General features: G+C 44.6%; 2 protein-coding genes across 7 annotated transcripts in view; one reads left to right on the forward strand and one right to left on the reverse strand.

Annotated features, from left to right (window-relative positions):
• Window positions 1-1,074: 1,074 nt before the first annotated feature.
• On the forward strand, window positions 1,075-13,755 carry SKP1 (S-phase kinase associated protein 1). Its single transcript, XM_027546500.1, has 6 exons — window positions 1,075-1,327; window positions 4,202-4,298; window positions 8,208-8,281; window positions 11,021-11,164; window positions 12,111-12,251; window positions 12,883-13,755. The coding sequence occupies exons 2-6, from the start codon at window positions 4,202-4,204 to the stop codon at window positions 12,916-12,918; spliced, it is 492 nt and encodes a 163-aa protein (XP_027402301.1). The 5' UTR covers window positions 1,075-1,327; the 3' UTR covers window positions 12,919-13,755.
• A 3,975-nt stretch (window positions 13,756-17,730) lies between these two features.
• Window positions 17,731-26,310, reverse strand: part of TCF7 (transcription factor 7) — a 32,047-nt gene continuing 23,467 nt past the window's right edge. Inside the window, exons 6-12 of one of the 6 annotated variants that reach the window (XM_027546493.1) lie at window positions 24,860-24,952; window positions 23,639-23,758; window positions 23,016-23,178; window positions 22,794-22,901; window positions 22,246-22,294; window positions 20,664-20,736; window positions 17,731-19,384 (exon numbers count right to left, since the gene is read on the reverse strand). In XM_027546493.1, the coding sequence (XP_027402294.1) occupies window positions 18,952-19,384; window positions 20,664-20,736; window positions 22,246-22,294; window positions 22,794-22,901; window positions 23,016-23,178; window positions 23,639-23,758; window positions 24,860-24,952 (1,039 nt within the window). In that variant the 3' untranslated portion in view covers window positions 17,731-18,951. Of the gene's footprint in view, window positions 19,408-20,663; window positions 20,737-22,245; window positions 22,295-22,793; window positions 22,902-23,015; window positions 23,179-23,638; window positions 23,759-24,859; window positions 24,953-26,310 lie in introns of all 6 variants that reach the window. The other 5 variants (XM_027546497.1, XM_027546494.1, XM_027546496.1 and 2 more) reach the window with 5 other exon arrangements.

Genomic DNA, 26,310 nt, shown 5'->3' on the forward strand with positions numbered 1-26,310 from the left:
TAACCCAAGGAGCTGCTTGGCCTCCCTGCCCAGTCCCATCCCACAAGAGCTGTGGGCCTCTGCTTTCTTTAGGGGCCCCTGTGTGGAAGTGTCTTTTGTCTCTTTGGCGTCAAGAATACCAGTCACGTGCTTGTTGGTTAGGTGAGCTGGCGCCTTGTCTCCTGGGGTGGGGTGGCTGTTGTTCCCTAGGCAGAGCAGGGTAGGGTCAAAGTTCCTGACTGGCGAGGGTGGGGGTGGGAATTTTCAGACTTATCCCTTTCCCTTATGGGTTCAGTTCAGTTCAGTTCAGTCGCTCAGTCGTGTCTTAAGGGTTGGGTTCATCCAAAGCAAAATTATCAGGGAGCATCCCACACAAGTGTTCAGAGCGGGTTGGACTCTGGCTGCCTAGTTTGCTGCAGAGCTCTTCCCCAGTCCTCGCCCCCACCCCCCAACTCCCGCCCCAGGCTCAATACACTTATGCAGAACGGATGTTCACCGGTTGAGACCTCCACTCTAGACTTGGGCTCTCCCTGGTTATTTTGGACTAGAGGCCTCTTCAGAAGTCCTTGGCAGGAAATACGGGTTAAGAGTATCAAAAACTCCTTGCACTGCCTCGTTCTGAACCTGTTCCCTCACAAATAAAAAAGGGAATAACGATATTTCACCATATGGATTATTGTGAAGAGTGAGGTAACTCATGTTAGGTTCAGGGGAGGGCACGGAGGCCCTAAGCAGAATCTCACAACGCTGCCTGCCAGCTCCATTCTGAGTCCCAGTTTCCCTACCCTGAAAGGGAGTCACAGCCCCTCCCAAACATCACCCACCCAAGAACACCTCTTCCTCCCTCAAACCCCCCTTCCCCACCTCTATCCCCACCCTTCTCCTCCCAGTTCACTCCCTTCCCCCTCCTTCCCCTACGCCCGTGGCTTTTAGGCTTTTCAAGACCTGGGTCTTTAATTCAGTTTAGGACACCCCCGCCTGAAGGACCCCTGCAGACCGTGATTTACCGCAGCCAGTTCGCCGTTCCTGTTTTGAGGAGAGCGAGCCGAGCTTTCGAGGAAGTGGGTGAGAATCAAGGCCCGCCGGACCTCGCCGAGCCGCGTCTCCACCTTGCCCGTCCCGTTGGCCTCCGCCTGCCGTCAGGCGATCTCGCCGGCCAGCCCCGCCGGTTCTGTGACGTCACGGGCCCCAGGGTCCTCGGCGCCTGCGCCCGCTCCTATAAAGGCCGACGCCGCGCCGCCCCGCCGCGCTGTAGTGGCCTTGTTCTCCGCTCTTCAGTGTTGCTGTTTGACGACGTTGCCCTGCTCACTTCAGCCTCCGGCCCGCCATCTCCTTGAGCCCTACCACCGTAAGTGGACGCCGACGGGGCTGGAAGGGGCGGGTTGCGAGCTGGTGGTCATACCGTTAGGGCTTTGGCCAGGAGGAGGCGGGAGGCACCTGGGCCTGGCCTCACCTCAGGCCTGGTGGAACAGTTGTCGACCCCCATTCTCCGGGAGGTGCCAGCGGGCCCAGTTCTCCCACCCCTCGGTTCGACTCGAGGAGGCGGCCTCTAGTCGCGCGTCTTCACGGCGCCCCGGTGAGTGCCCGGCGGGCGGGAGGGAGAAGGTGCGAGTCGAGCCTGGGATTGGGCCTCCTCTCCACGGGGCGACCATCAGCCGCCGCGGTGTTCGGCTGCAGGCCCAGTCTGGGGCCGGGGGCCTCCCTTGTCCGTAAACCTGCCGGCCCCAGGACCCAGGGCGAGGGTGGCGGTGGGGCTTTTAATGGAGTTCCAGGGGTTGTCGTGAGTGTGGGCGTGTGTCCATGTTTATTGTTTTGGTGTCCGGAGCGAGCGTGGCAGTGGTAGTCCGGGAACGCTGGATTCTTGGTTCACATCCTTTCTCGCCTGTGTATCTGGCGTCACTAGTCACCGGTCCTACCTAACTGCTGGGACCGAATCTTGACAGAGAGCCGCCTGCTCCTTCAGAATATTTCTGTTTTACCACAGCTAGGGATTGCTGAAACGGTTGTTGTAATAGCAGATGCCATCGTCATAGTGGTGTGGTTTTTTAGGTGCGTTAACTCCAGGTGCCTGGCTTTTTTTTGAAAGGATATTCATTCCCTGCTTTGGTTCACTTTTTAATGGAGACTTCACGCTTAGATTTGGGGTCATGAATTTTTTTCATCAGAGCCTTATTATAGTAGAAGGTTTCTGTGTTATAGAGCAATGCAGGTTTCATTCTACCCCCTAAAAGGTGTTAGAATTTCGAGTCACTTAAAACAGGCTTTTCCCTCTTTTTCCTCTATAAAACCTACCTCATAGAGGGTGATTTAATTTACAAATACCGGAGCATAAGGAATTGAAGGAATAGTCTTGAAAGCATTTCAAACAAAATTTCATCCATTATTAAATTTTGCTCTGAATTCCAGATGTTTGACCCTAAAAAAATTTATTTGAGTATCAAGTTTAGTGTTACAAAGGGCATCGAATTACAGATTAAGCGATTGCTTCCTTGCTGTTGAGTAAGATCTCAACTCCTTTAAAAGTAACCTAATACACGAATTTGACTGTGAGTAAGCAGATCTTGCTGTTTATCGAAAGTCATTTGAAATATGCTTAAACGTAATTTTATCAGCTGTTTTGCCGGACTTGGGGTTGTCTAATAATTTTCACTCCAGTACATGGAAAGTAAAAAAAAACAACAAAGAATGTTTCATAATTAGAAATTGAACTCACATTAAAATACTTCTTTTGGGGATACCTTTTGTTAGCACCTTGTTACAGAGAAGGTCCTCTGCTCTGGGTCTTTACCCATGGAACTTGACAACTGCATTATTGGCAGGTACTGAGCAACATGGAGAAAACAGACATATTTGTGAAATGAAAAATGAAATCTGATTCTCTCCAACCATGGATGAGGGAGAGCTGGGTATTTCAATGGCTTGTTTTAAAACAACTTTACCTTTTTGCTTCCTTGTGCTAATTTGTCTCTTTGGGAAATGGGGATACTTATCTGGGGAAAGCAGAATGAATATTTTAACTGTTTTAATGGGTTTTAAGTCTTGGGACCCTAACAAAGGTTCAATCGGTGTTTTCAGTGTCAAATTCTATGTTTTTAAGTTGTAATGATGTCACAGGATTGAAAAATTTATACTTGAAATTGAAAGAGGTCTTGAATTTTTAGGGTCAGGTATTGCTGCCATTACCCTCTTCCCTGAACCACTCACCCAAAAATCTGAAGATGGTAAGAAATTGCTGGCTTAGACGCTTAGAACGTTTCAATTTTAAAGAGGTTTTTTTTAAAAAAATTTTTGTCAGAATTCAGCTCTTTTGAATTGTTTAATTTTATGTAAGAGGTGTCCTTTTCCTAATGACTCATAATTAACGTTGAGTTAATAAATTTTTTTTGGAGCAAATAATAGGTTATTACTCTGAGGATTTTGGAAGATCTTAAACTGGGGATACCTGGACAGTCAGTAATAATGAAAGATAAAAAGAAAATTTAAGTTAATTATGTTTAAGTCATTAGGACAACATCTTCTCATTAAATATTATATTCACTTGTATATGGTCTTGCATTGATCCAAACATAAGTATATCCTGATCTACTCTTTAGATCTGAACTCATTTTTCACTGACAAGTCTCACTGCTGGGAAAATTACTATCTTATTTGGTAGCTTTGGGAGGGATTGGGGGCAGGAGGAGAAGGGGATGACAGAGGATGAGATGGCTGGATGGCATCACTGACTCGATGGACTTGAGTCTCAGTGAACTCCGGGAGTTGGTGATGGACAGGGAGGCCTGGCGTGCTGCGATTCATGGGGTCGCAAAGAGTCGGACATGACTGAGTGACTGATCTGATCTGATCTGATCTCAGGTGTGCAGGTGGTTAATAGTGGCAGTTAACTATTCAAATAGGGGTAGTCAGTGAGAGCAGAAAGGCAGAGTCAGTAAGTCCATTTTAGATGTATTTTGCATCAGAATTATAAATTATTTATTCTAAATCTTAAACCAGTGAGAGCAGGTGTGAAAAGCTTCTGTACCTAGGAGTTATACTTAGAAAAAAGGTTTCTACCTTTGTGTGCTAGCCTGTGAATAATCAGAGTGTTTACAGTGTTATATACTATAGGTCCTTAGGATTTTATGGTTAATGAGTTGGAAGGGCTCTAACAGGCTACAGTTGATGAAATGCCATATAGAAGTATTACCTCTTTTTCAAATTCGGTATGATACCTTTTTTTTAGATGCCTTCAATTAAGTTGCAGAGCTCTGATGGAGAGATATTCGAAGTTGATGTTGAAATTGCAAAACAATCTGTGACCATCAAGACTATGTTGGAAGGTAAGTTTATTAGAAAACCTGGGTCAGGGGAAAGGGGAAGAAATATGTAGTTTGATATAACCTGTAAACATAGTCTGGAAGTAACATTCTGTCAAAATTGCTCAAGGGTATGAAGAGGTAAAGTTTTTTCTTTAAAGTATTAACTACATCTATCTGATAGAGGTCATTTTTTCAGCATTTTCTGAGTTAGTTTTTTCTCTTATTAAGTAGATAATATTGTAGGCTATTAATAATATGGAAATGATTTCCAAGACTCAGATAATGGCTCATTTCTCTTCCAAGTAAATTTGCATTCACATTTCTAATGGCAAAAACTAAAGCCTTTGTAAAAAGATACCTTATATATGGTAGTTAAATAGAACACCTTGTTTCAACAGAGGGAGTAAACTGAGTAGATTGTAAACCAAGTAAAAAAAAACCAAGGTGTTTTTTTTAAACCAAGTTTTCCCTTTTATTTTGTCATTCCTTTGAAACTGCAGAGCATGAACACTACATAAAGAAGGCAAGAAAACAAATCCTGAAGCGTTTTAAAACTTTTACTATTAACATGGATCTCTTACTAATATCATTGGGTTGGTAGACATCAATAATATATGGAGATACACAAATCAGTTTCTAGAACTGGTGGAGAAAAATACTTAGAGTGGTAAAAATGTTCTTTAGTACAGTTGTCCCCATATCTGCAAGGGATTGGTTTCAGGACCCTCTGTGAATACCAAAATTTATGGATACTCAACGGTCACATGATATAATTAATGCATTAGTCCAAGCGGTGCTATGGAAACATCTTGGCTGCTGTTATTCTTTAGGCTTGTGGAGAGAGTATAGTGTGTAGTCCTAGTGAGGTGATACTTCAAACTAGTAAAGATGTTTTGGCAGAGCATTCTGAGGTAAACTGAGACAGGATGTGTTTAAAATTTGAGGTTTTTTTGTTGGGGTTGTGATTGTGATGCTGTACTTGATAGAGCTGAGTAACAAGTTTGAGGGGAATGGAAAGTAAATGACTTTGAGCTTGAACATGTTGTGTAAGAGATTCCCTCAAAAGATCTTTGTAATAACCTACTGGTCAATTGACTGTTGGCTCTTGGTCCCTGAGTTATAGATCACTGGAGATCGACTTACTTTGTATGGGGTGTGTGTGTGTGTGTGTGTAAGTAAATGAGATTGGCAAGTGGCCATATTGAGGCAGGGTGGGGTGTTAGGAGTGGAAAAGTCAGAAGTGGAGAACCTGGAGTAGGATTTGTGAAAGCCAAGGGAAAAGGGAGGATTATCAGATTGAAGACTGATCAGTTAGGATTTCAGAGATAATTTAGACTTCTAACAAGTCAGATACTAGGTGTGGTAGAGATGGAAGCTGAGAGGCAGAAGGTTTGTCTTCTGTTTTTTTTAAAAGAAAATAAAATCTGAACATACTTTGAGATTTTTCAGTTTTTTAGTTTGGCAATTGACGACAGTAATGTGGCACTTAACTATGTGGTTAACCAGTCCTGTACACTGGTTAACTTACATGGATTACTTCAGTTAAGTTGTAAACCCCTTGATACATCCCACAATCACTGTTCACCAAGTACGTGTTGAATGAATGAACTGTGGTATGGTCACATAGGAATGTGAAAGCTAACCAAGTATTCCTAAAGGCAGATGAGTAAGGCTTTATCTAGAAGATGGAGAAACTGATACCAGAATTACTGCCTAAATACTTGGCTTTGGCAATGAAAGTGTTCTTTACTTCATCTTAGTTGGTGCCTGGCACCCTAATCGGTCCTTTGCTGCTTCAAAGAAGTATTTGCCAGTTAGAACGAACATAGGACTTCTTGGGTTTTCCATGTCAACTTTGATCACTGAAGCAAGTGAATAGTAGACAGCAACAGTTCATTTCTTCCCATAGTCTTTGGGCTTTGGAGGTGAATGGCTTCATCTAAAGTACCAGTGGTTTATGTAGAAATCTAGTCTCTTGAGGACTGGAGTGAATTGAAATGAAATCTAATCACTGTAAAATCAGAAGTAAAAGTGTCATGTGTACACATGAATTGACTGATTTCTTCAGGTCCAGGGTGTGGTATCAGGATACAAGTGTTTTTCAGACATTCTTGAAACTAAATAGCTTAAAGGAATGACTGTTGGTACTTGAGCCTTCTGTTAGCAAAAAAACATTGCAAATTCTTGGTTTAAGTGCTAGAGAAGTGGATCATTACAACTATAAGGCCCTTATTTCTAACATGAGTTAAGGCTTCCAAATAACATTTGTATCTTCTAAACAAGCTGGTTTTCTGCATTTCCTGTAATATGTTCACTTCCAAAACCACATGTATATTACATAGTAGAACTTCTTTCTCTCGCCTCTGATTTAAAACTATTTCATACTAGTTCAAGAAAAGGGTAAGTGGTTTGATCCAAATTGAAATATTGTCATTTTGTAGTTTTACTCTCAGATGGGATCAGGGAAAGGCATTGGTGGAGAGCAGAGGGGAGATGAATGAATGCATGCATACAGGAAAATAGGATTCTTTTTGAATCTACTCTCATCTTTACCACTTGATTGGAGAAAGCTCATTGAGCTCCATGTTGTCAGGTGCATCATTTCAGTTCTCATCTATACTTACTGAGAGCTTCTGCCATTTGATCAGTCCCTTCTAGATTTGACATTCAGCATACTTACTACTTTCCTCACTCACATCCTAACTCCCCATTTTTAAAGCCTTCAGTTCTCCAGGATTTGCTTAATCATTGTACCTCTTCACTACATCAATACTCATTCATTCCTTGGTTACCTCAGCTAGTCTTATAGTGTTAAGAATGATTTACGCATCAATTCCCACCTACAGTTCTGATTTCTTTGGATATTTGTAGCTAATTCTTCACTGCCTAGGATAGCTGTAAATTAGGGACCCAGAAGTTTGAGCCGTGTCAGCATAACTGATCCTGTGAAACAACCAGTATAGCAATGCAGTAACTTTTGACTTAATCTTGGCACTGTTACACGTTTCTTTGGCAACTCTGGAAGACAGATCCATTTGGTTTGAAAAACATTCTTTCTTAGAATCTGAGTAACATAACAGACTTTAAGTTTTTTCTTTGGAGCTCAGCATCCACTTTGGTAATCTGAAAGTTATGATGACATCTGGAAGCCTGTGTCCCCAACGTGCCATATGATGTTTAGTTGATACATTCAGAGAAACTTTTCGTCCAAAGAAATACCAAACAACTATTCTACCAAGAAACTGAGACACTGCTGTTCTTTGGAATAAAGTTTCATACTGAGATAATTCTGATATAAGATGCCACAAAAGAATGCTTTAAAGCTTGGGAATAGGAATAACATAATTTGGGAAAATCATTCACTTCCTGAGTCATTCCAGAAAAACCCTATCTTTTTAAAATTTTTGCCTTACAGAAATGATGAAAGACTTTTTTGTTACAGCAACCTGTATATTACTTTAATATTGAATCATACCAGTAAGTGTGGAGCTGCCTGCATTGTTTTTGTCAGTGGCTGCATAATCTGTTGTGTGTATGTGTGTGTATGTACATATTTGGGCTTCAGATTTTAACATAACATTCTGAGAAATAAAACAATAATTCACATTGTTTTATTTTCCTAAATGATCTCCATCTAGAGAGTTTGGTATCAAGAGTAAGGGTAGGAGTCTGGCTTTTATTTTTTCCCAAGTGGTTGCCAGTTATCCCACTTATTAAATCACTTTTCCTAATTAAGAACTCTACTTATATAATATTCCTGTATTTGTTAACTCACACATTTTTATATAGTTTTGGGTAAACTTGTTTTAATAAGTAAAATACTTTTTTGAGTCTTTCAGATAAACTGGTCTTGCAAATTACTTTTTTGAAACAGCCTGATTGTTATAATGGAATTAGATAATAATGGCAACTCCCCACTTGTTTTCTTAGATTTGGGAATGGATGATGAAGGAGATGATGATCCAGTCCCCTTGCCAAATGTTAATGCAGCAATATTGAAAAAGGTAAGGAAGCAAACTATACACGTGAATACATACGTATCCTTTTTTTAATTAGCAATATCTTGGTGATCTTTTTATAGAGATATATAGTGTCCTTAAAAAAAAGCTATAGTAAGATTATGACTAAGGTATTTGTTTTGTTAACCAACCCTGTGAATATTTAAGACGTGTTTTTCATTAGCAGATTTGAATTATTGATATATGATAGTATAATGTTAGCAAAAAGGAAAATATTTTTGATTGCTTGTCTACTGAGTGGGTGTGCCTCAAAAGGAGTTTGAGAACATGATACGTGCTTTTTTTTGGTTTGTTTTTTTCTCAGTTGATCACCTTATCCTATGCATAAACATCCATCTACATATTAGTGTTTCAGGGAGTGTGGCTTCTTAATAGAGCCTGCTGTGTAATTAAATGCTCTTCTGAAGAAACGGCATCCAGTTTCCATATTAGGGGGAAAACTGGCTAGGTTTAGAGATGGGAATAGTTGGTTCCAATTGGTCCCTTCTTAAGGAGTTTTCAGAGTCATTAACCATACACAGTTGGATTTTATGTATTCTCTTGAGCTTGGCATGAGATGCAGCTATACTGCATATTTTTCCATATTCTCACTGTGATTGGCTGTTACCAGTCTTTTTAATGTCCCTAGTGTAGGTAAAAAGTGTCTTAAAATCACTATTCTGTGTTCTGTGTATGAATTTGACTGTACTGGGTATCTTTTAAAAATGGGATCATAGAATATTCTTTGTGTCTGGCTTATTTCACTTAGCATAATGTTTTCCAGGTTAATGCGTTTTATAGTCTAATAGACTTTGTAGGAGTTCTTAATGAGTTTTTTTGACCACATGCTTTTTGTTCAGTCACAAAGTCGTGTCTACTCATTGCAACCTCTTGGAGCCTCCAGGCTCCTCTGTCCTACACTGTCTCTTGGAAAGAGAAAGAGTTCGTTGCTCAGTCATGTCCAACTCTTTACAACTTTGTGAACTGTAGCCTGCCAGGCTCTTCTGTCCATGGAATTTTCCAGGCAAGAATACTGAAATGGGTTGCCATTCCCTTCTCCAGAGACCTTCCCGACTCAGGAATTGAACCCAGATCTCCTGCACTGCAAACAGATTCTTTACTGAGCCATCTGGGAAGCCCACTATCTCCTGGAGTTTGCTCAAATTCATGAGTCAGTGATACTATCTAACCATCTCATCCTCTGCCGCCCCATCCTCCTTTTGCCTCTTTAATCTTTCCCAGCATCAGGGTCTTTTCCAGTGAGTCAGCTCTTCCGCATCAGGTGGCCACAGTATTGGAGCTTCAGTTTCAGCATCAGTCCTTCTAATGAGTATTCAGGATTTATTTTCTTTAGCTAATGAATATTCAGGGTTGATTTCCTTTAGGATTGACTGGTTTGATCTCCTCTCAAGAGTCTTCTCCAGCATCACAATTCAAAAGCAGCAGTTTTGCTGGCAAAGTGATGTCTCTGATTTTTAATACGCTGTCTGGGTTTGTCATAGCTTTTCTTCCAAGGAGCAAGCATCTTTTAATTTCATGGCTGCAGTGATTTTGGAGCCCAAGAAAATAAAATCTGTCACTGCTTCCACATTTTTCCCTTTTATTTGCCACGAAGTGATGGGACCAGATGCCATGATCTTAGTTTTTTGAGTATTGAGTTTCAAGCCAGTTTTTTCACTCTCCTCTTTCACCCTCACCAAGAGACTGTCTGTCATTAGAGTGGTATCATGTGCATATCTGAGGTTGTTGATATTTCTCCCAGCAATCTTTATTCCAGATTGTGATTCATCTAGCCTGACATTTCACATGATGTTCTTTGCATATAAGTTAAATAAGCAGGGTGGCAATATACAGCCTTGTTCTACTCCTTTTCCATTTTTGAACCAGTTGCTCCATATCTGGTTCTAACTGTTGCTTCTTGACCTGCATACAGGTTTCTCAAGAGACAGGTAAGGGGATCTGGTACTCCCATCGCTCTAAGAATTTTCCAGTTTGTTACAATCCACATTCTCAAAGGCTTTAGTGTAGTTATTGAAGCAGCAGTAGATGTTTTTCTGGAATTCTCTTGCTTTCTCCATAAGGCAGCGAACGTTGGCAGTTTGGTTCTTCTGCCTTTTCTAAATTCAACTTGTATTTCTGGAAGTTCTCAGTTCACATACTGCCGAAGCCTAGCCTGAAGGATTTTGAGCACAACCTTGCTAGCCTGTGAAATGAATGCAATTGTACAGTAGTTTGAACATTTCTTTGTCATTTCCTTTCTTTGGGATTGGAATGAAAATTGACCTTTTCTGGTCCTGTGGGCTTTGCTGAGTTTTATAGATTTGCTGGTTGAGTGCAGCACTTTAACAACATCATCTTTTAGAATTTGAAATAGCTCAGCTTGAATTCAATCACCCCCACTAGCTTTGTTCATAGTAATTGTTCCTAAGGCCCACTTGACTTTCAGACTCCAGGATGTCTAACTCTAACCACACCACCGTGGTTATCTGGGTAATTAAGACCTTTTTTGTACAATTCTTCTGTGTGTTCTTGCCACCTTTTCTTAATCTCTTCTGCTTCTGTTAGGTCCTTACTGGTTTGCTGTTATATAAGATCTTCCATCCTCTAGGGTTGTGATTGTCAAGCTTGGCTACTAACTATTCAAGCTGACGTATAGCCAGTCCCTGTGTAGGAATGAACTTGCCCCAGCAGTTGGAAGTACCTTGTTATAAAATGCCACATAAGAATAAACTTTTTATGTTGTAGGTCATTCAGTGGTGCACTCACCACAAGGATGATCCTCCTCCTCCTGAGGATGATGAGAACAAAGAAAAACGAACAGATGATATACCTGTTTGGGATCAAGAATTCCTGAAAGTTGACCAAGGGACACTCTTTGAACTTATATTGGTATGTTTTTAATGCATAGTATAGGATATTTTTGGCATAACCTTTAGCACTTTTCATTTGTTACATTCATTGATACTGAATTTTAACTTTAAACTTGTGCAGTGCTATATTTAAACCTACGTATCAATAACCACGTTAAATGTAAATGGTCTATGGAGAGGGAGAATGGAGAATTAAATGTTTAATGAGGACAGAGTTTCAGTTTAGGAAAGTGAAAAATTCAGGAAATAGAAGACGGTGAGAGTTGCACAGCAGGGTGAATGTAGTTAGTGCCCTTGAACTGTGCAGTTAAATATGGTTAAAGTAATATGTTTTGTATTATGTGACTTTTTACCAGAATAAAAAGATGTAAATGGTCACCACAAGTAATTGGATAGAAAAATAAGACTTAGCTATTTTTACCAGAAAAACTCACTTTGAATATAAAGACACAATTAAGTTTATAAACGGTGGAAAAAATATGCTAACAGTAATAACCAAAAGAAAACTAGAGTGACTATATTAGATTTCAGGGTGAAGAATGAAAGGATTAAAGAGGTTCACTATATAATGATAAAGGATCTGTTCATTATTAAGAGGACATAGGAATCCTAAATGTTTTTGTACTTTTAAGAGCAGAATTTCTAGAAAGTGAAACAAAACCAGTAGAAGGATAAGTATGTAAATCCACAATCATAATTGTAATCTCAGTTGAGATCTCAACATCTGTCTCTGGTGAAACAGATAGACAGAATCCACAAGGATGTAGAAGATTAATGACAGCAGAATATGCTTTGAAGTGTATACTTCCAAGATAGACCTGTTTTGGGCTTTAAGATTTAACAAAGTCTTTAATTTCTTAAAATTGACTAGCTTTTTAAGCTGAATTAGATGTTCATTTTAGTCACTAACTTTGGATTTGATTTAAAGCATCAAGTATATAGTAAAAATGACAATTACTTTACAGGCAGCAAACTATTTAGACATCAAAGGTTTGCTTGATGTTACCTGCAAGACTGTTGCTAATATGATCAAGGGCAAAACTCCTGAGGAGATTCGAAAGACATTCAATATCAAAAATGATTTTACTGAAGAAGAGGAAGCCCAGGTAGGTAGCTAACAGCTTGTTCTTAATCAAATGCTTTTAAAGAAACTAAAAACCCATAGCATGCTAGGAATAGAGGTGTTTATATCAAGAAGTCTTTACCTTACTTGAGGGAAAATAGGTCCCTTTGGTATGCTAAAAATATACTGGTGTCTTAGCCTAAGCACTTAGATGATACTGATCTTTTATAAGCATAACAACAATTAGTTCTTATAGTGCAGTTTGATGTTTGTTCCTTAGCAGTTACTAGTTTTGGACCTGGGACCTTACATGTAAACCATCAGTATTTTACTTCAGAGGAGCAGGCCCTATGGATTGTATGCCAGGATAACTAGTGTACTGAGAAGAAATGAATAGATCAGAATGATTTTGTTGACACAGGTCATGACTAAAGCTGTAATTGCCAATTGTCTTTGCTTTTTTTGATAATTTCAGCAGGGCACAATAAAAAAACTCAGGAAGGAAAGAATGGCAACCTGAAAGTATACTCTTAATCTGTTTTTTTTTTTTTTTTTTTTTTTTTACTAGTTTTCAGTCTGTCTTTCTAACCTACCTCACAGGCTATTGATGAATCATTAGGTAGTGGTTTTAGTAAAGACTACTTAAGGTACTTCCTTATATGTGTCTCTTCTAGGTACGCAAAGAGAACCAGTGGTGTGAGGAGAAGTGAAATTTCGTGTCTAATGCTGTAACACTGTAAGGATTATTCCAAATACTAGTTGCACTGCTTTGTTTATAATTGTTAATATTAGAAAAAGAGTCAACAAATGCAGCAGCAAGTCAATTGTATCAGCAGAATGTTGTCCTCATTGCATGTGTAGTTTCAGTACAGTTCCCAAACTTAAGGCCCAGTTTCTTCTAGTGTGATTGAAAGTTTCTTTTCTTTGCTCTGAATAAAATTGAACTGTGGGTTCCCTATAGAAAGTGGCATTTTGGGCTTTCCCTTTTTGTAAAGCAATTTCTGCCTAGTTTATTGTCCAGTTAATTTTAGTTCAGTGACTTTTAAAGTTGGCGTTGTAAATAAAGCAACTTGCAAAAAACCTTCTGAAATAGAATTTAACAACGTATTATCTTTATTCAACTGGAAACTGGATAAAGGCTACTTGAGGTAAATGCTTTGAGTGGGGTTATCAGAGTGTCTTTAATCTTCCTGGAGGAGTAAGTACCCCTGGTATTCATTAGCCTGTATGTAGCAGGGCTTCCTTAATTGGGTCTGAGGGCTTATTTTTGCATTTTTAACCCTCTCAGCTTTGAAGGCTCAGTTACTACTCAGTTAGTGGTTTGGGAGGAGATATAATAATTAGTTTGCTAGCTTTTCAGTTAAAAAAGATAGCCTATATGGTGTGTCATCTTTTTATAATCAGTGATCCCATGTGGGGGAAACTATTCATACTACTTGCATGTAGAAAATAATTTAACCTTTAATGTTAAAATGTGTGGCATAACCCAGAAAGCATCCATCATGAATGCAAGATACTTTCAATAAAGTTACCTAGTAGGTAGTAAATGGTTTGCTTTTTGTGTATTTAAATGTTTCTCTTTACTTAATATTGAAAGAGTTAAATTTGTGTGTGGTTGTTTAGTTGGAAAAGACTTGGAGGCAGTTCTTGTCCTAGTTCTCTGGAGGCTGCTTACATAACTAAGGTTCTGATAGACTTCTGCCTCTTCTAATTGTCATTGATACCATTCAGGGGAACCACTGGCTCAGTTTTTTACTGGTGTACTCCAAACTGCTCTGCTCTGGTTTCCAGCCTCTCACCTACAGTTGAATTAAGTTTTTCTTGGTAGTTTGAGATAGCTCACAAATTTTTAATTTTCTTTCTTCCTTGTGCTCCCTGTTCTTCTTACTTTAGAATTATCTGTATTCACATGTAGTTTTAATGTGTTCCCTTCGTGTAGCTCTTGTGGCTCAGATCATTACTAAACAGTAGTTTGCCTTTATTTCATCTCTTATTTGTCTCATATCTACCTCTACAATAGTGTGTGTGTGCTCAGTCATATCTGACTCTTTGTGACTCTATATAGCCTGCCAGGCTCCTCCGTCCATGGGATTCTCCAGGCAAGAATACTGCAGTGGGGTGCCATTTCCTTCTCCAGAGGAATAATTGACACACCAAAGACAATACCTGACCAAAAAGCCTAAAATATTTACTCTATGGCCCTTCACAGAAAAAGAATGCCAACCCTTTGATTACTTCTGGATCCCTGATTCCCTTTACTCAGGAATTAAGCTATTTTTCCATTTGTGCTGGTTTTAGTGGGGAAGGTAGCAGCATTCAGTCTAGCTAGAGTATCTCATTTCTATTTCCCAGAAGAGAAAGGTCTTTCTGAATATGTAAGATTGAGTGGACAGACAATATGATTGTTCCCTTCCTGACTTTCTGTAGACCTTGACCACAGTCTTTAAATCATGATTAATAGAGATCTAACAGCTCATCTAAGAAAACAGGCAATTTACGGACACTATTAAGAGGCCCTTCAGTTGAAGAGGCCCTTCAACTGGCTGCAGCACTTCCCTAACCTTTTCCCTCTTTCTGCTGTATACTCATTATTTCTTGAATGTGTCTACCAGTTTTCCAGCCTCTCATTTTTATCCAAAGAAAGTGAGGGGCCCTTTCCCACAGCATAACAGCAAACCTGTCAACCTGTCTGCCTTCTCATTTCCGAGTTATTCTGAGCAAATACTGTAGTGTGAAGTCAAGCTGTGAGGCTGGAGTCCTGCCTCTTAGGACCTATATGGTTTTGGATAAGTTGAAAACAGTAGCTCCCTGCAGTGTAATGCTGTTGGTGAGTTGTTGGTTAAGGATATATGCCCTCTAAGAATTCTTAACCTCTTTTGAAGTGCTATTATTAGCTTGCCTTCATAAGTCCATCTTTAATATACAAAATAGATATTACTTAGTTTTGATATTTTTCCAAAGATTCACAGAGGGTATCCCTTATAAAAGTTAGAGATCCCAGAGTGGCATTATACTGTGATTTGTTTATTCTACAGTTGTTCCTACATACCTGCTGCTGGAATTAAGCAAAATCTATATTGTAACTTGTTGGACCGCATGATGTCATGCTAATTCTTAGTCTGGAACTAGCTGGAGAAGGATGGTGGCAGTGAGTCACTGGGCATGTGACTCAGGGCATATGAAGTTTTCTTGGTAGTTTGAGATAGCTCACAAATTTAATTTTCTCCTCCCCTTTTTTTTCTCTAATTCATGGGGACCACTAGGCATAGACTCATTCTTACCCCTTGGACAGAATTTGCCCTTTCCAGTTAACTCCATTCTATACAATCCCATACTATTCTTCAACATCTCTTTGGACCTAGGCTGGGCTTTTATTAGTGGGACTGTCCCCATCTCTGTTGTACCTCTCCCTGCTGTACTCGTTGAATATATTCAGTTATGGCTCCTCTGAGACCCCCACTGCCCATTGTGGACAAGCAGACCAATATAGAGAGCCTGAGGTCCATGGTAATTTGAGGTCTGAAATAGGTGATTAGAATAGTTGGGATTGGGGAGGTGACACAACCTAGGAACCTGTTCTGCTTTGGTGACTGGCTCTGTTTCAAGAACCCATGTGTGTGTGAGCGTGCTCAGTTTTGTCTGAGTCTTTGTGACCCCATAGACTGTAGCCCTCCAGGCTCCTCTGTCCAAAGGGTTCTCTAGGCATTTGCCGTGCCCTCAGGGGATAGGCATCAAACCCCAGTATCCTGCATAGGCAGGCGGGTTCTTTACCACTTGCACCACCTGGGAAGCCCCTATGGTGAACTCTTAAAGCTCTCTGGAGACTTGACAGTTACACTAAAACAGCTTTTCTAACCTGACAGAAAAGGCAGTTTAGCTTTTTTAATATAATGAATTAGTTTTTGGTTTCACATCTTATTGGCCTGGCAAGTCTGTGTTACCCTTGCCCACTCTTTGTGCAGTTTTTTCCCCCTAGAATTGCATGCAGGAACTAATAGCCTTTCTTTTTTAGAACAGTGTAGAGAACCATTCTGGCCTTCTTTAGCCAGGCTTACTAAACACTGAATAAGGCTGGGCAGCATAGCTTCTGGGCTGTTCAAAGTGTAGTTACAGTTCTGAAGTTAAGCCACAGGGCTTCCTATAGAGGGGGAAATGTCAATTTGGGAGACTTGGGGAGATTCTGCTAGCTTGCTGGGCGGAGCCCTCACCGAGTGTTCTAAGCCCAGGAGGGCAGGGGAGCAGCTTTAGCAGGGGATGGAACAAAGCTCTGTATTTCAAGCAAATCTGCCGGTTGTCTAGGAATCTGTAAGGGAAGTTCGGGTGTCTCAGAAATATCTCAGAAAATGACTAGTTCTTGGCTGGAAATGAGGTGGGACTGCTGTGGTATTTGAAATTGAATTTGAGGCTACACTCTCAAGTCACCCTGTGGCCTCACAAGAATGTGCTGGTATGATCTCTGAGGATTTGAGTTTCCTCTTTGAAGTCAGGTTTTTTTTTAAATTTTTATTTTTAAGGCTGGTTCAATTTTAAGAATGTTGCCAAAGCTCTCCTCTTTACCCTCACATACACAAAGAGTGCATTGTTATGTGTCCCGTGTGCTCTTAAATAAGACACCAGATCAGATGCAGCAGCCCGGTCTTGCATAAGCCTTGGTTAAAATGCAGTTTTTTGAAACAACTAGGCCAGTAGCCAGAGAGGATTTCTTTAAATGGGACAGATGTCAAGAGAATGGCTGGTCTCCTCTAGCACCCAGAAAAAAGCAAGTCTAGGATTACAACTTCCAGTGGCCTACTTCAATGATACTACCCTGGAAGATGACTTTATATTTTTAAACATAAAGTCCAAAAAATTAACTGCATTAAGTGAAAATTGTAAAACATGATGGTGGCCCAGCCGCTGGCTATTGTGATACACTTCTTGGTCAACATTTGTATCTAATGGTTGACTGACCTTTTGAGCTGGCTCTGTAACTTCAGAGGTTTTGTATAAAATGAATACTTCAGGAAATACATCACGCATCTTGTCGGTCTTTGGGAGGAAAGGGTGCTTAAAATATCCGTCTTTTGGATTTTACGAGAATACCAACTTATAAAAGATTGCTTTGTGTTCATGTTTTCCTTAGAATAGGATATGCACTTGTCTTCTCTTTGCCTTCAGAGGGAAATTAAGCCCAGTGATGTGTGCCTGTTTCTGGTTGGGTTGACTTAGGGGCTGTGGGTGGCAGTTTCCAATCCATCCCCATATAAGCAATGGATGCAGGTTGGCCTGTGCCTGCATCAGTGTGAGGTCAGAGGACTAGCGGGGTTAAGATCGCAGCTTGGAATAGGGGCTGTACACCTAGCATGAGCTCTCTAGGTTGGAGCAGGCCCCAAGTCCCTTAAGGAGAGGTGACCAGAGTAAATCCCTGGCTCAAGGTCTTGAACATGTGTAACATAATAGAGAAGAAACCCACAGTTTTGTGACTGTGGAAAAGAAACAAGTGGCATACTGTCAGTGAAACAGCTTATTGTTCAGAGGCAGGATTTGAAAAAGAAACCCAGTAAAAAGTATCTTTATTCTCATATCAAAGTTTTTCTGTGATATGCATTAACAATACAAAAATATCTTGAATATTACAGTGGTCATTTTTCTCTCAAGACTTTTTGAAGCACTACACTAGAACATACGATCTTTGGATTCTGAGAAGTCAGTGGCTAAAGTAGGAACTAGGCTTTTGTTGAGGGGTGTGTGTGGGTACAAGGATAGCCCTTTATCTTTGGATTCAGGCTACGTACAGTGAAGTGGAGGCAAGAAGAAAACAAAACTAAATTAAATTAAAACATGTTTGTTTTTTAAGGCTCAGGGTTGAAGCTTGGCTCAGAAATGGGTTAAAGTAGGCTGTGGTGAAAACCCGATGTTCACCACTAGAGGTTTTCTGGGCTCCTGCTTTAGTTATATGGTCTTCCTTCCTGCAGCCCCATAGGGAAACTGAAGCTGGCCTGCTTACAACGCTGGAAAATAGGTACTGGCTGTCCTGAGGTTTGGTTTGCCCTTTCTTACAACTGTCTAAAGAGCTGGCTAGACTGATGTGGATAAGCTGGAATTGGATCGGACAAGGCTCTCAGAAGTGGGGAAGGATGCACACTGGTTTTGAGCCACAGCTGACTTGAACCAGTGACTAGGGCATTAGGTATCAGGGCTTCTTAGGTGGTTGAATTTCTCAGGAAACGTTTCCAAGTAATTTGAACTATAGCCACAAACGCTCACCACCCACACTTGCCTGTAAGGTAGTGTCAGGTTATTCCTGTTGCCGGGCTGATAGGCCTAAATCTAACCTATTCCATTCACTTATTGAAAGCTGCTAAAAAGAATGTGGGTAGAAGCTTCCCTTGGTTCAGCTTACAGATAGCAGATGGTTTTCTGTAAACAGGGCTTCTCCAGGCCCTTAAGAGAGAAGTACTGTCATCTTGAGCTTTGTGGTTGTGACCATGCTTACATGTTGTTTGGTAAACCAGCTGGTTCTTGGTCCATGAAGTATCTGGTACAGGGAAGGTGGGGCAGTGGTGGAGGGGAGAGTACGGAAAGCAGCTGGGCTCAGTCCAGTCCACCTATGACCTATGGAGGAAAAGCAAGGGGGGCAGGGGCACCTGGCTGTCAAGACAGGGAGGGAGCCTGCCACAGGCATGGGGGATGCCCCTGACGAAATGACACAACACAGATCTGCTTCCCATCACTTGGAGCAGTTTGGATTGATGGCCCCAGGTTTAGGCAGAAGTTGTGCAGACTCTGAAATCTCCAGGGCCTGAGCTGTGAGAGGGAGCCAACAGGCCCCCTGGCCGGTTTCCACCTGCTTTGGGACTCTGTCGTCTCCTCTCAGAGGGTGAGCCCCTGGAGGAAGCCATGTGTCCTGTGCATGCTAGGATGCCTGTCTCTGAGATTCCTGTTGCTGTACCTGTGTACTCTGCTGGTCGCTCTGAGGGGGCTGAGAGGCTGAGAGTGGCTGAGAGGCCTGGTGATGTAGGCGCCGGTTCTGCAGGGCTAGCAAGCAGTTCTGTGGGGAGGTGGGGCAGCAGGAGGTACGAGGGCGAATCCTGGGGAGTTGGGGACCTGGGGCAGCCTAGAGCACTGTCATCGGAAGGAACGGGGCTGGGGCAGCGGCCTTCTCCGGGTAAGTACCGAATGCATTTCTTTTTCCTCCTAGGAATAGTGAAGAGAGTTATCTGTAAACAGAGGGTGAATTCATAGTCATACACCACAACCAAAAAATGCTGTCCTTGCACAGGCCTATTTCCCCATGACTTACATACATATGCCTATGCCTTAGGACTTAGCCTGACAACTGCTGGGCCTGGCCCAGACCATGGACAGGTGCAGTTCCCAACAGAGCCACTAGATGGCACAGGGACCTTTTGTAGCTCCGTGTGTGGGCTGCCTGCTATCTTCCAGGACAGCTGTCTCCTAATCTAGGCTGTTGCAGCTCTGCTTCACGTGTCTGTGAAGCTCAGATCTGATTAATGTGTGCTTGTGGCTTCTAGCCCTGAGCATTCCAAATACTTAGAGCTATGCTAGGAGCAGAGAAGGGGAAGAAAGGGAATTGTCTCACCCATTCCTACCATCTTATTTTCTGTTTGAGGACAGGGCTGCCTCCCATCATGTGTACATATGTACACACACTTACTCCCCCAAATTCCTCTTTGTTCTTAGACAGGGAATGTAGGGGTACCCTTCGGGGCTGAACAAGTATTCCCTAGAGTCAGTGAACTTAATGCCTGGAGCAGCCTCAGCCTTGGCCCCGGCAGGCCTGGCCTGAGCCTAATATATATAGGCCAGGCCTGAGCCATTTGGTAGGTATATTTTCTTTTCCCATATACAAATATTGTATGGTGAAACACAGGTTTAATGCCATAGGATCTGAGTATGGGTGCCAGGGGTACCTGTGTTCACCTCTCCCTACCTCTGGTCTCAGTAGGTCACATGCCTATTGGGCATTTACCTTATTCAGGTTATTCTCTACTACAGTACTACTTTGTTGTTCTTAGATGTGAGGCTCAGTGTGGTACAACAGGGATCCCAATTTGACGTGAAGGAGCTGGTGGTCCACAATGACGCTGAGGCCTGGGGACAGGGGTTTGAGCCACTTAAATGCTGTGTGTGAGATTTGTCTAATATGGACCTGCTCGGCCTGATTAGCACATCCATTACCAGGGAACCCTGGGCACCGGGCACCAGGCACCAGAGATGCCTTTTAAGCCTGCCTTTCCTTCCATCTAGGATATTCTCTATTCCTTCCACTTAGACCCAAGTGATCTTCCTCACAAGCTGTGTTCATTCTCACTCTCAGGAGGCATTGGCTTCCCAGTCTGTGGGTATGTTGGGGGGCTAGAGGCCAAAGGAGAACAGCAGGCCCAGCAGAATCTGTGCAGAGTCAGGGAAGCAGCTTGAAGCAAAGGGAGGGTGGTGGTGGGGACAAACCCACCTGCACGGACCACACCAATCCGTCTGCTGGTTGAGGCCAAAGCGAGCACGGCATTTCTTAGGCGAGCCAGGGTCTGCTCACAGCCATGCCAGAGGGGCAGAGCAGGGCAGAGGGCGGGCAGGCAGGCAGCAGGGCAGAGCAGGGCCCAGAAAGAAGAGGTAATATCAGTGTTAGCCAGTCACAGATACCCCACAGTCCCTACAGGCAAGGGCCTCTCCATGGCCTGTCCAGTCTTAGTGGGAGGCCAAGGGCCCAAAGCCAAGGTATCAGGAAAGGCTGGCACCCAGCTGGCAGTAGAGAGGCAGGGGAAGAATGGTGGGGGTGGGAGGGAGGAGACCCTATCAGGCTGGCTCCTCTCTGCCTTGTGGGGCCCCTTGCAGCAAAGGGGCTGAGAGAAGGGCCTGAGGGGCCCATGGGGATCAAGCTTCTTCTGCCTTAGGCCTTCCCATCCCCTCCCCCAAGGCCTTGCCCATTTTGTCCATCTATTTTAGCCATCAGTTTTTCTTCATCTTTGCCAGTGCCCAGTCTTGCTTGACTCATTTCCCCTTGTGTTGTCACTTAAAGCCTATGCTATACATGATTGAACATTGTCCAATCTTAGAGAAAAGACTGAGGACTCTGCTGAGCCCCAGTACTAGCCCCCTGTGTGGATATGGATATATTCATGGATATGGAGTGTGAATTACCAGACTTGGGACAGGAATTCACCCACAGGAAGATTACCTGGAGCAGGGTGTGGCTTTCCTGGGTCCTCTATACACTGCACTTGGCACCTCCATGAGAAAGAGGGGCTGGGGCGATAGAGAAACTACTAGGCACCAGCCAACAGGCTGTGTGACTATAGAGCTCGGGCCTGGAGCGTGGCTCGCACTCCACCCAGACAGCCTGATGCTCACCTCCGCAGAACTAATCTGGATGCAGTGTTTGGGTTTAGTCTTGATTCAAACACTCAGTTCCTCACTAGGTTCTCTGGCAGAGGGTGGCTGTTAGGAGGGCTTACAAAGGAGTGTATGTTTGTGGTGGGTCACAAACCATTGCTACAAGAATTGGCTTCGGGCTTCCCTCGTGGCTCAGTGATAAAGAATTCACTGGCAATGCAGGAGACACAGGTTCGGTCCCTGTCCTGGGATCCCACATGCTGCAGGGCAACTAAGCCTGTGCGCCACAACTGTTGAGCCGGTGCTCGCAAGCTGGGAGCCACAACTACTGAACCCTGCATGCCGTAGAGCCTCTGCCCCACAACTAGAGTAAGCCCTTAGGCGGAAATGAAGACCCAGCCCAGCCGAAAATAAAATTCTGCTGGTCTTCCCTGAGACTTAAAATAGTAAAGAGTCATGTCCAACTCTTTGTGTCCACTCATGATGCCAGTCTCCTCTGTCCACGGGGTTCTCCAGGCAAGAATACTGGAGTGGGTTGCTGTTCCCTTCTCCAGGGGATCGTCCCGACCCAGGGTTCAAACCTGGGTCTCCTGCATGGAAGGCAGATTCTTGACCATCTGAACTCCCTGGGATTTAGTACAGCTCTTATTCTGGTGGGGCTTTGATTTGTGAGATGCAGGCCTAGCTCTGAGGGAAGGCCTCACCTGAGTTGGATTCTTGGTGCTTTTCCCTCGACCGTCTCTTCTTCTTCCCCTGCAGGGAACAAAGTGGAAGATGCTCAGGACTCTGGGTGTGAGTGGTTGGGACACCTGCAGCCTACTGCCTAGTCAGGCTGCCCCTGGGGTTCCTGGCCCACCGTCCCCTCTGACCTGACCTGGGGCCCTGGTGTTTTCTTGACACCAGTTTTTGCTAGGTAACCACAGGGAAATTAGGGGCTCCTCCTCCCTTCCCCACACTGGCCTCCATTTTGAAGGAGGAGGTGACTTCAGGCTCATTTACTTCTTTGTGCTGACCTAATCAAATACTGCACAACGGCCCTGTGTGGAAGCACATCCTGGGGAGGGGATGGGATGCGAGCCTGCCTTCACAGCCAGCTCCCCTCATCTGAGCCTTCCTGAGCTAGCCATCAAAGGTCTTGAGCCTCTCCTCCACCCTGTCCCCTCCTCCTGTGTGCCTTCAGGACAGCAGTCCTGACTTCCTCTGGAGTATGGCATGCAGAAGGCTCCCCTACTGCGTGTGTTTGGCCACTCACATAGTTGTCCCGCGCCGACCAGCCTGGGTATAGCTGCATGTGCAGCTGCCTCTCCTTGCGGGCCAGCTCATAATACTTGGCCTGCTCTTCCCGGGACAGTGCATGCCACTGCAGTGGGGAAGGGGGGCAGATGGAGGATGCATCAGAGAGTTGGCAGGCTGCTCAGGGTGAAGGTAGTCAGGGTAGTCACCCCTACCAGCCCACTTGCCCCTGTGGCCTCACCCGACGGCCCAGGATCTGGTTGATGGCTGCACTCTCCTTGAGCGTGCACTCCGCAATGACTTTGGCTCTCATCTCCTTCATGTATAGCATGAAGGCGTTGAGTGGCTTCTTGATGGTTGGCTTCTTGGCTTCCTTCTCTGCCTTGGAGTCTGCTTGTGCTTTCCTGAGGGACAGATGAACACTCAGGAGCCCTCACGGTGTGCACCTAATGCGCCCCTCTCCCGTGTCCTGTGCGTCTGTCTGTCTCTGTGTATGTGTGGTTGGATAGATATACTAGGGTTTTGTAAATGGTATCTTATTTTAGCTGCCCCAAAGTAGGTGAGCAGAGCTCACTATTGTTCCTTATAGGAATTTTGTAGCTAAGTAAGGAAAGCCCCTCCTCTCTGGGCTCAACCTAAATCCTCGTCCCCCATTCTGTCCACCCCACTCCTGCTTCTGAGGGTCAAAAAAACTGGTCAGTGGTAGTGGTAAACTGCCACAAGATGGCTTGACAGGGGATCTCCTGGCAGTCCCTGGAGGGAGGGCTTGGCCCTGGTGAGAGGAATGTGTCCTGGGGTCTGCTTATTTTCCCTGCCCCCCCCCCCCCCCCCCCCCCCCCCCCGCCAAGTGTTTGTTCCACTCACAGGCTGCGGTCATAGGGCTGTAGCTCCTGCTTCCCTGAAGAGGGCACGATGGCTGGGTGGGGGATGGCTGCGGGGTGACCAGGGACACCAGAACCTAGCATCAGGGGTGGATGGGTGAACCTAGAGGCAAAAGAAGAGTTAACACTGAGCCAGGCATGTACGGCCCAGATCTATGGACACACAGAGGCCCCTGCACAGCACACGAGGACAGGCGAACGGTCACCCAACCCCACTGGCTGAACAAGTACACAGAAATACAGACACCTGCTCCCAACACTGCACAGACACTGCGAGAATCTACATGTGCAGCAGATTCAGGTGCTTCCTGGAGTCCTGAATAACTTCTGAATCAGTCCCCTTCTCATCTCCTGCTCTCACCAGCTCAGCCTCAACCTGTAGCTGCCCTGTGGGCTTCCTTACTTTCCTCACTGACCCCTCCAGGTCTCCCTCCATATAACAGCACTTGAGTGCTGTTCCCCCCATTGCTCATAGAATAAAACCCAGGCTGCTTCTTAGGGATTGCACACCCATTCCCCACCCCATTTCCCATCACTTCCTGCCCCTCAGCCATCTCCAGCTGGTTGCTGTTATCTTTGTCCCCCTCGCTCAAGAGCTGTCCTCACGAAGCTTGTCCTGACCCATCAGACATGGCTGGGTCTCCTTGGGGCTCCCCCTTCACCCAGATAGCTGCTGTATCTCTCCCTCCCCCGCTGGGCTGGCAGCTCCAGTAGGTCTAGAAGTGTCTGCTGACAAACCCGTTCCATACGCGGACAGGTCTGTCCCCAGGGAGGTGAGCTAAGCGAGAGGACACGCAGGGACACAGTCCCCACTTGAACAGTGTGGAGTCACTGAGCAGGTGGCCCCTGAGACGTGTAAGAGATGCTGCCTGAGTTTGGACAGAGCTCCAGGAGTGTCCAAGAGAGGTGTCCTGACTTGCCTTTTCAGGATGCACAAGAGGTGAGTGTACACACACCTGCACACGTGTGCCTGCACTCTCTGGCTGCTCTCTGGTGCTTTGCACAATACAGCTTGGGCTTAAGCCTCCTACACTCCCACTGGCTTCATTCTCAGTCACAGGGCAGCTCGGGGCTGGAGAATGACAGACGGACGGATGGACAGACGACTAACAGAGGGCAAGCACTGGCCTGGGCATAGCCTCTTGTGGGCACTGAAGCCTGGGCAACAGGAAGCAGGAGCCTGGCTGCAGGGTGGGGGACTCACCTGGGGTAGGGGGCGCCAGGGGCTGCGGTGGGGGCAGGGAAGTGCTGTCTATATCCGCAGGAAGGGGACAGGGGGTAGAGAGGAGGGCTGGGCCTGTGGTTGGGAGAGATAGCTGTTAGCAGTCTGGCTACTGGCCAAATGTTAGTCTGACTACTGGCCAGATGTGGGGAAGGACTTCCCCCCTGTGCTCAGGCCTGACCCCTAGTGTAATAAGGTAAACTGGCTTCCGTTTGGACCGCTCTAGTGTATGTTTTAAACATCTGCCACCAGAGGGCAACCTTTCTCTCTGCAGCCTAACCTCCTTTCTACTGGTGTATAAGGGCCAGAAATGGCAGCACTCTCCTGGCACTGAGCTTAGTAGATCCCTGGGTCCCCTCCAGTCTCATCTTGTGAAATCTGGGCTTATTTCCATACCTGCCATAGGACCTTTATGCCCACTGTTAACACTTGGGATTGTTCTGTCCCACTTTGCTTCAAACTCCTGGTCATCTGTCAAGGTCTTACTTGGCCAAAACAGCCTTTCTTCTGAAACGCCCGTGGGAATCCCAAACTGGATGAGGTGTCCCCCCAGGCTTCTACAGCCCTCAATCAAAGCACTGCTACCCATGCTTTGTAACTGGCCTCTTGTCTAAGTTGTACACTAGGTGGACTGAGAGATGGGAGGCAGGGACCTGAGGATCAACCCACTGGAGCAGTGCTTCTCTGGTGCCCAGAACTTGCCTGCCACACGTCAATCCTGGGGATAGTCCTGATTTGTATTCAAGGTGAACCTTTATCCAAGGTGAATCTGGACATGGAAGAGTGAGCTGAATGTGGATAAAGGACAAGTAGAAAGAGGCAGGCAGGCCCAGGGAAGCCAAGCTTTCCTACTTTTGGGTGACTGTCGCAACCTGGAGAGGCCTGAGACCTGCCTTGGTCAAACTGTGGTTGATGAGCAAAAGGTCACATACCCTGCCAAGACCCTGCTCCAGCCAGAGACAGGCCCTTTGGCTCATGGTTGGATTTGCTGCATAGGATCCAGGTTGGCTTTTCCTGGCCCAGCATTAGTGGACTCTACAAGCAGGCTGCCAGGAGTTTGGACTGAAGCGGGCACCATACGGGCAAGACAGACCCTGAACTTCGAGCAACTCTGCCAAGGAGGGGACCAGCCGGCAGTAGACACAGAGGCGAGTGGGTAGCATCCCCCTGTCCGCCAGGCCACTGAGAAACAGCGACCTCTCCTGTGTCCTGCAAGCTGCCACCTCCCTGCTCAGGCCTGCCTTTCTATCTCACACACTCATATGACCCTAAACAGCCCAGGGTTCCCCCATTCAAGTCTCCTAGACATTAAGGTGGAGCGTGACAGGGCTGGGTCTCCTGCCTTTCCAAAGGGAGTTTGTGTGGCTGGCTGAGGCAAGGCTAGAGTGGCTGGCCAGCCCATTACTTGTATAGAGCTGGCAGCAAGGTGCTCC

This window comes from Bos indicus x Bos taurus, chromosome 7 (assembly GCF_003369695.1).
Source record: "Bos indicus x Bos taurus breed Angus x Brahman F1 hybrid chromosome 7, Bos_hybrid_MaternalHap_v2.0, whole genome shotgun sequence".
Classification (NCBI taxonomy): Eukaryota; Metazoa; Chordata; class Mammalia; order Artiodactyla; family Bovidae; genus Bos; species Bos indicus x Bos taurus.

Excerpts from the sequence above, each read along its gene's own strand:
- SKP1 (XM_027546500.1), top strand. The coding sequence starts at position 4,202 with ATGCCTTCAATTAAGTTGCAGAGCTCTGATGGAGAGATATTCGAAGTT. Across the intron at positions 4,299-8,207 it reads CATCAAGACTATGTTGGAAG|ATTTGGGAATGGATGATGAA; the intron begins GTAAGTTTATTA and ends TTGTTTTCTTAG. Across the intron at positions 8,282-11,020 it reads ATGCAGCAATATTGAAAAAG|GTCATTCAGTGGTGCACTCA; the intron begins GTAAGGAAGCAA and ends TTTATGTTGTAG.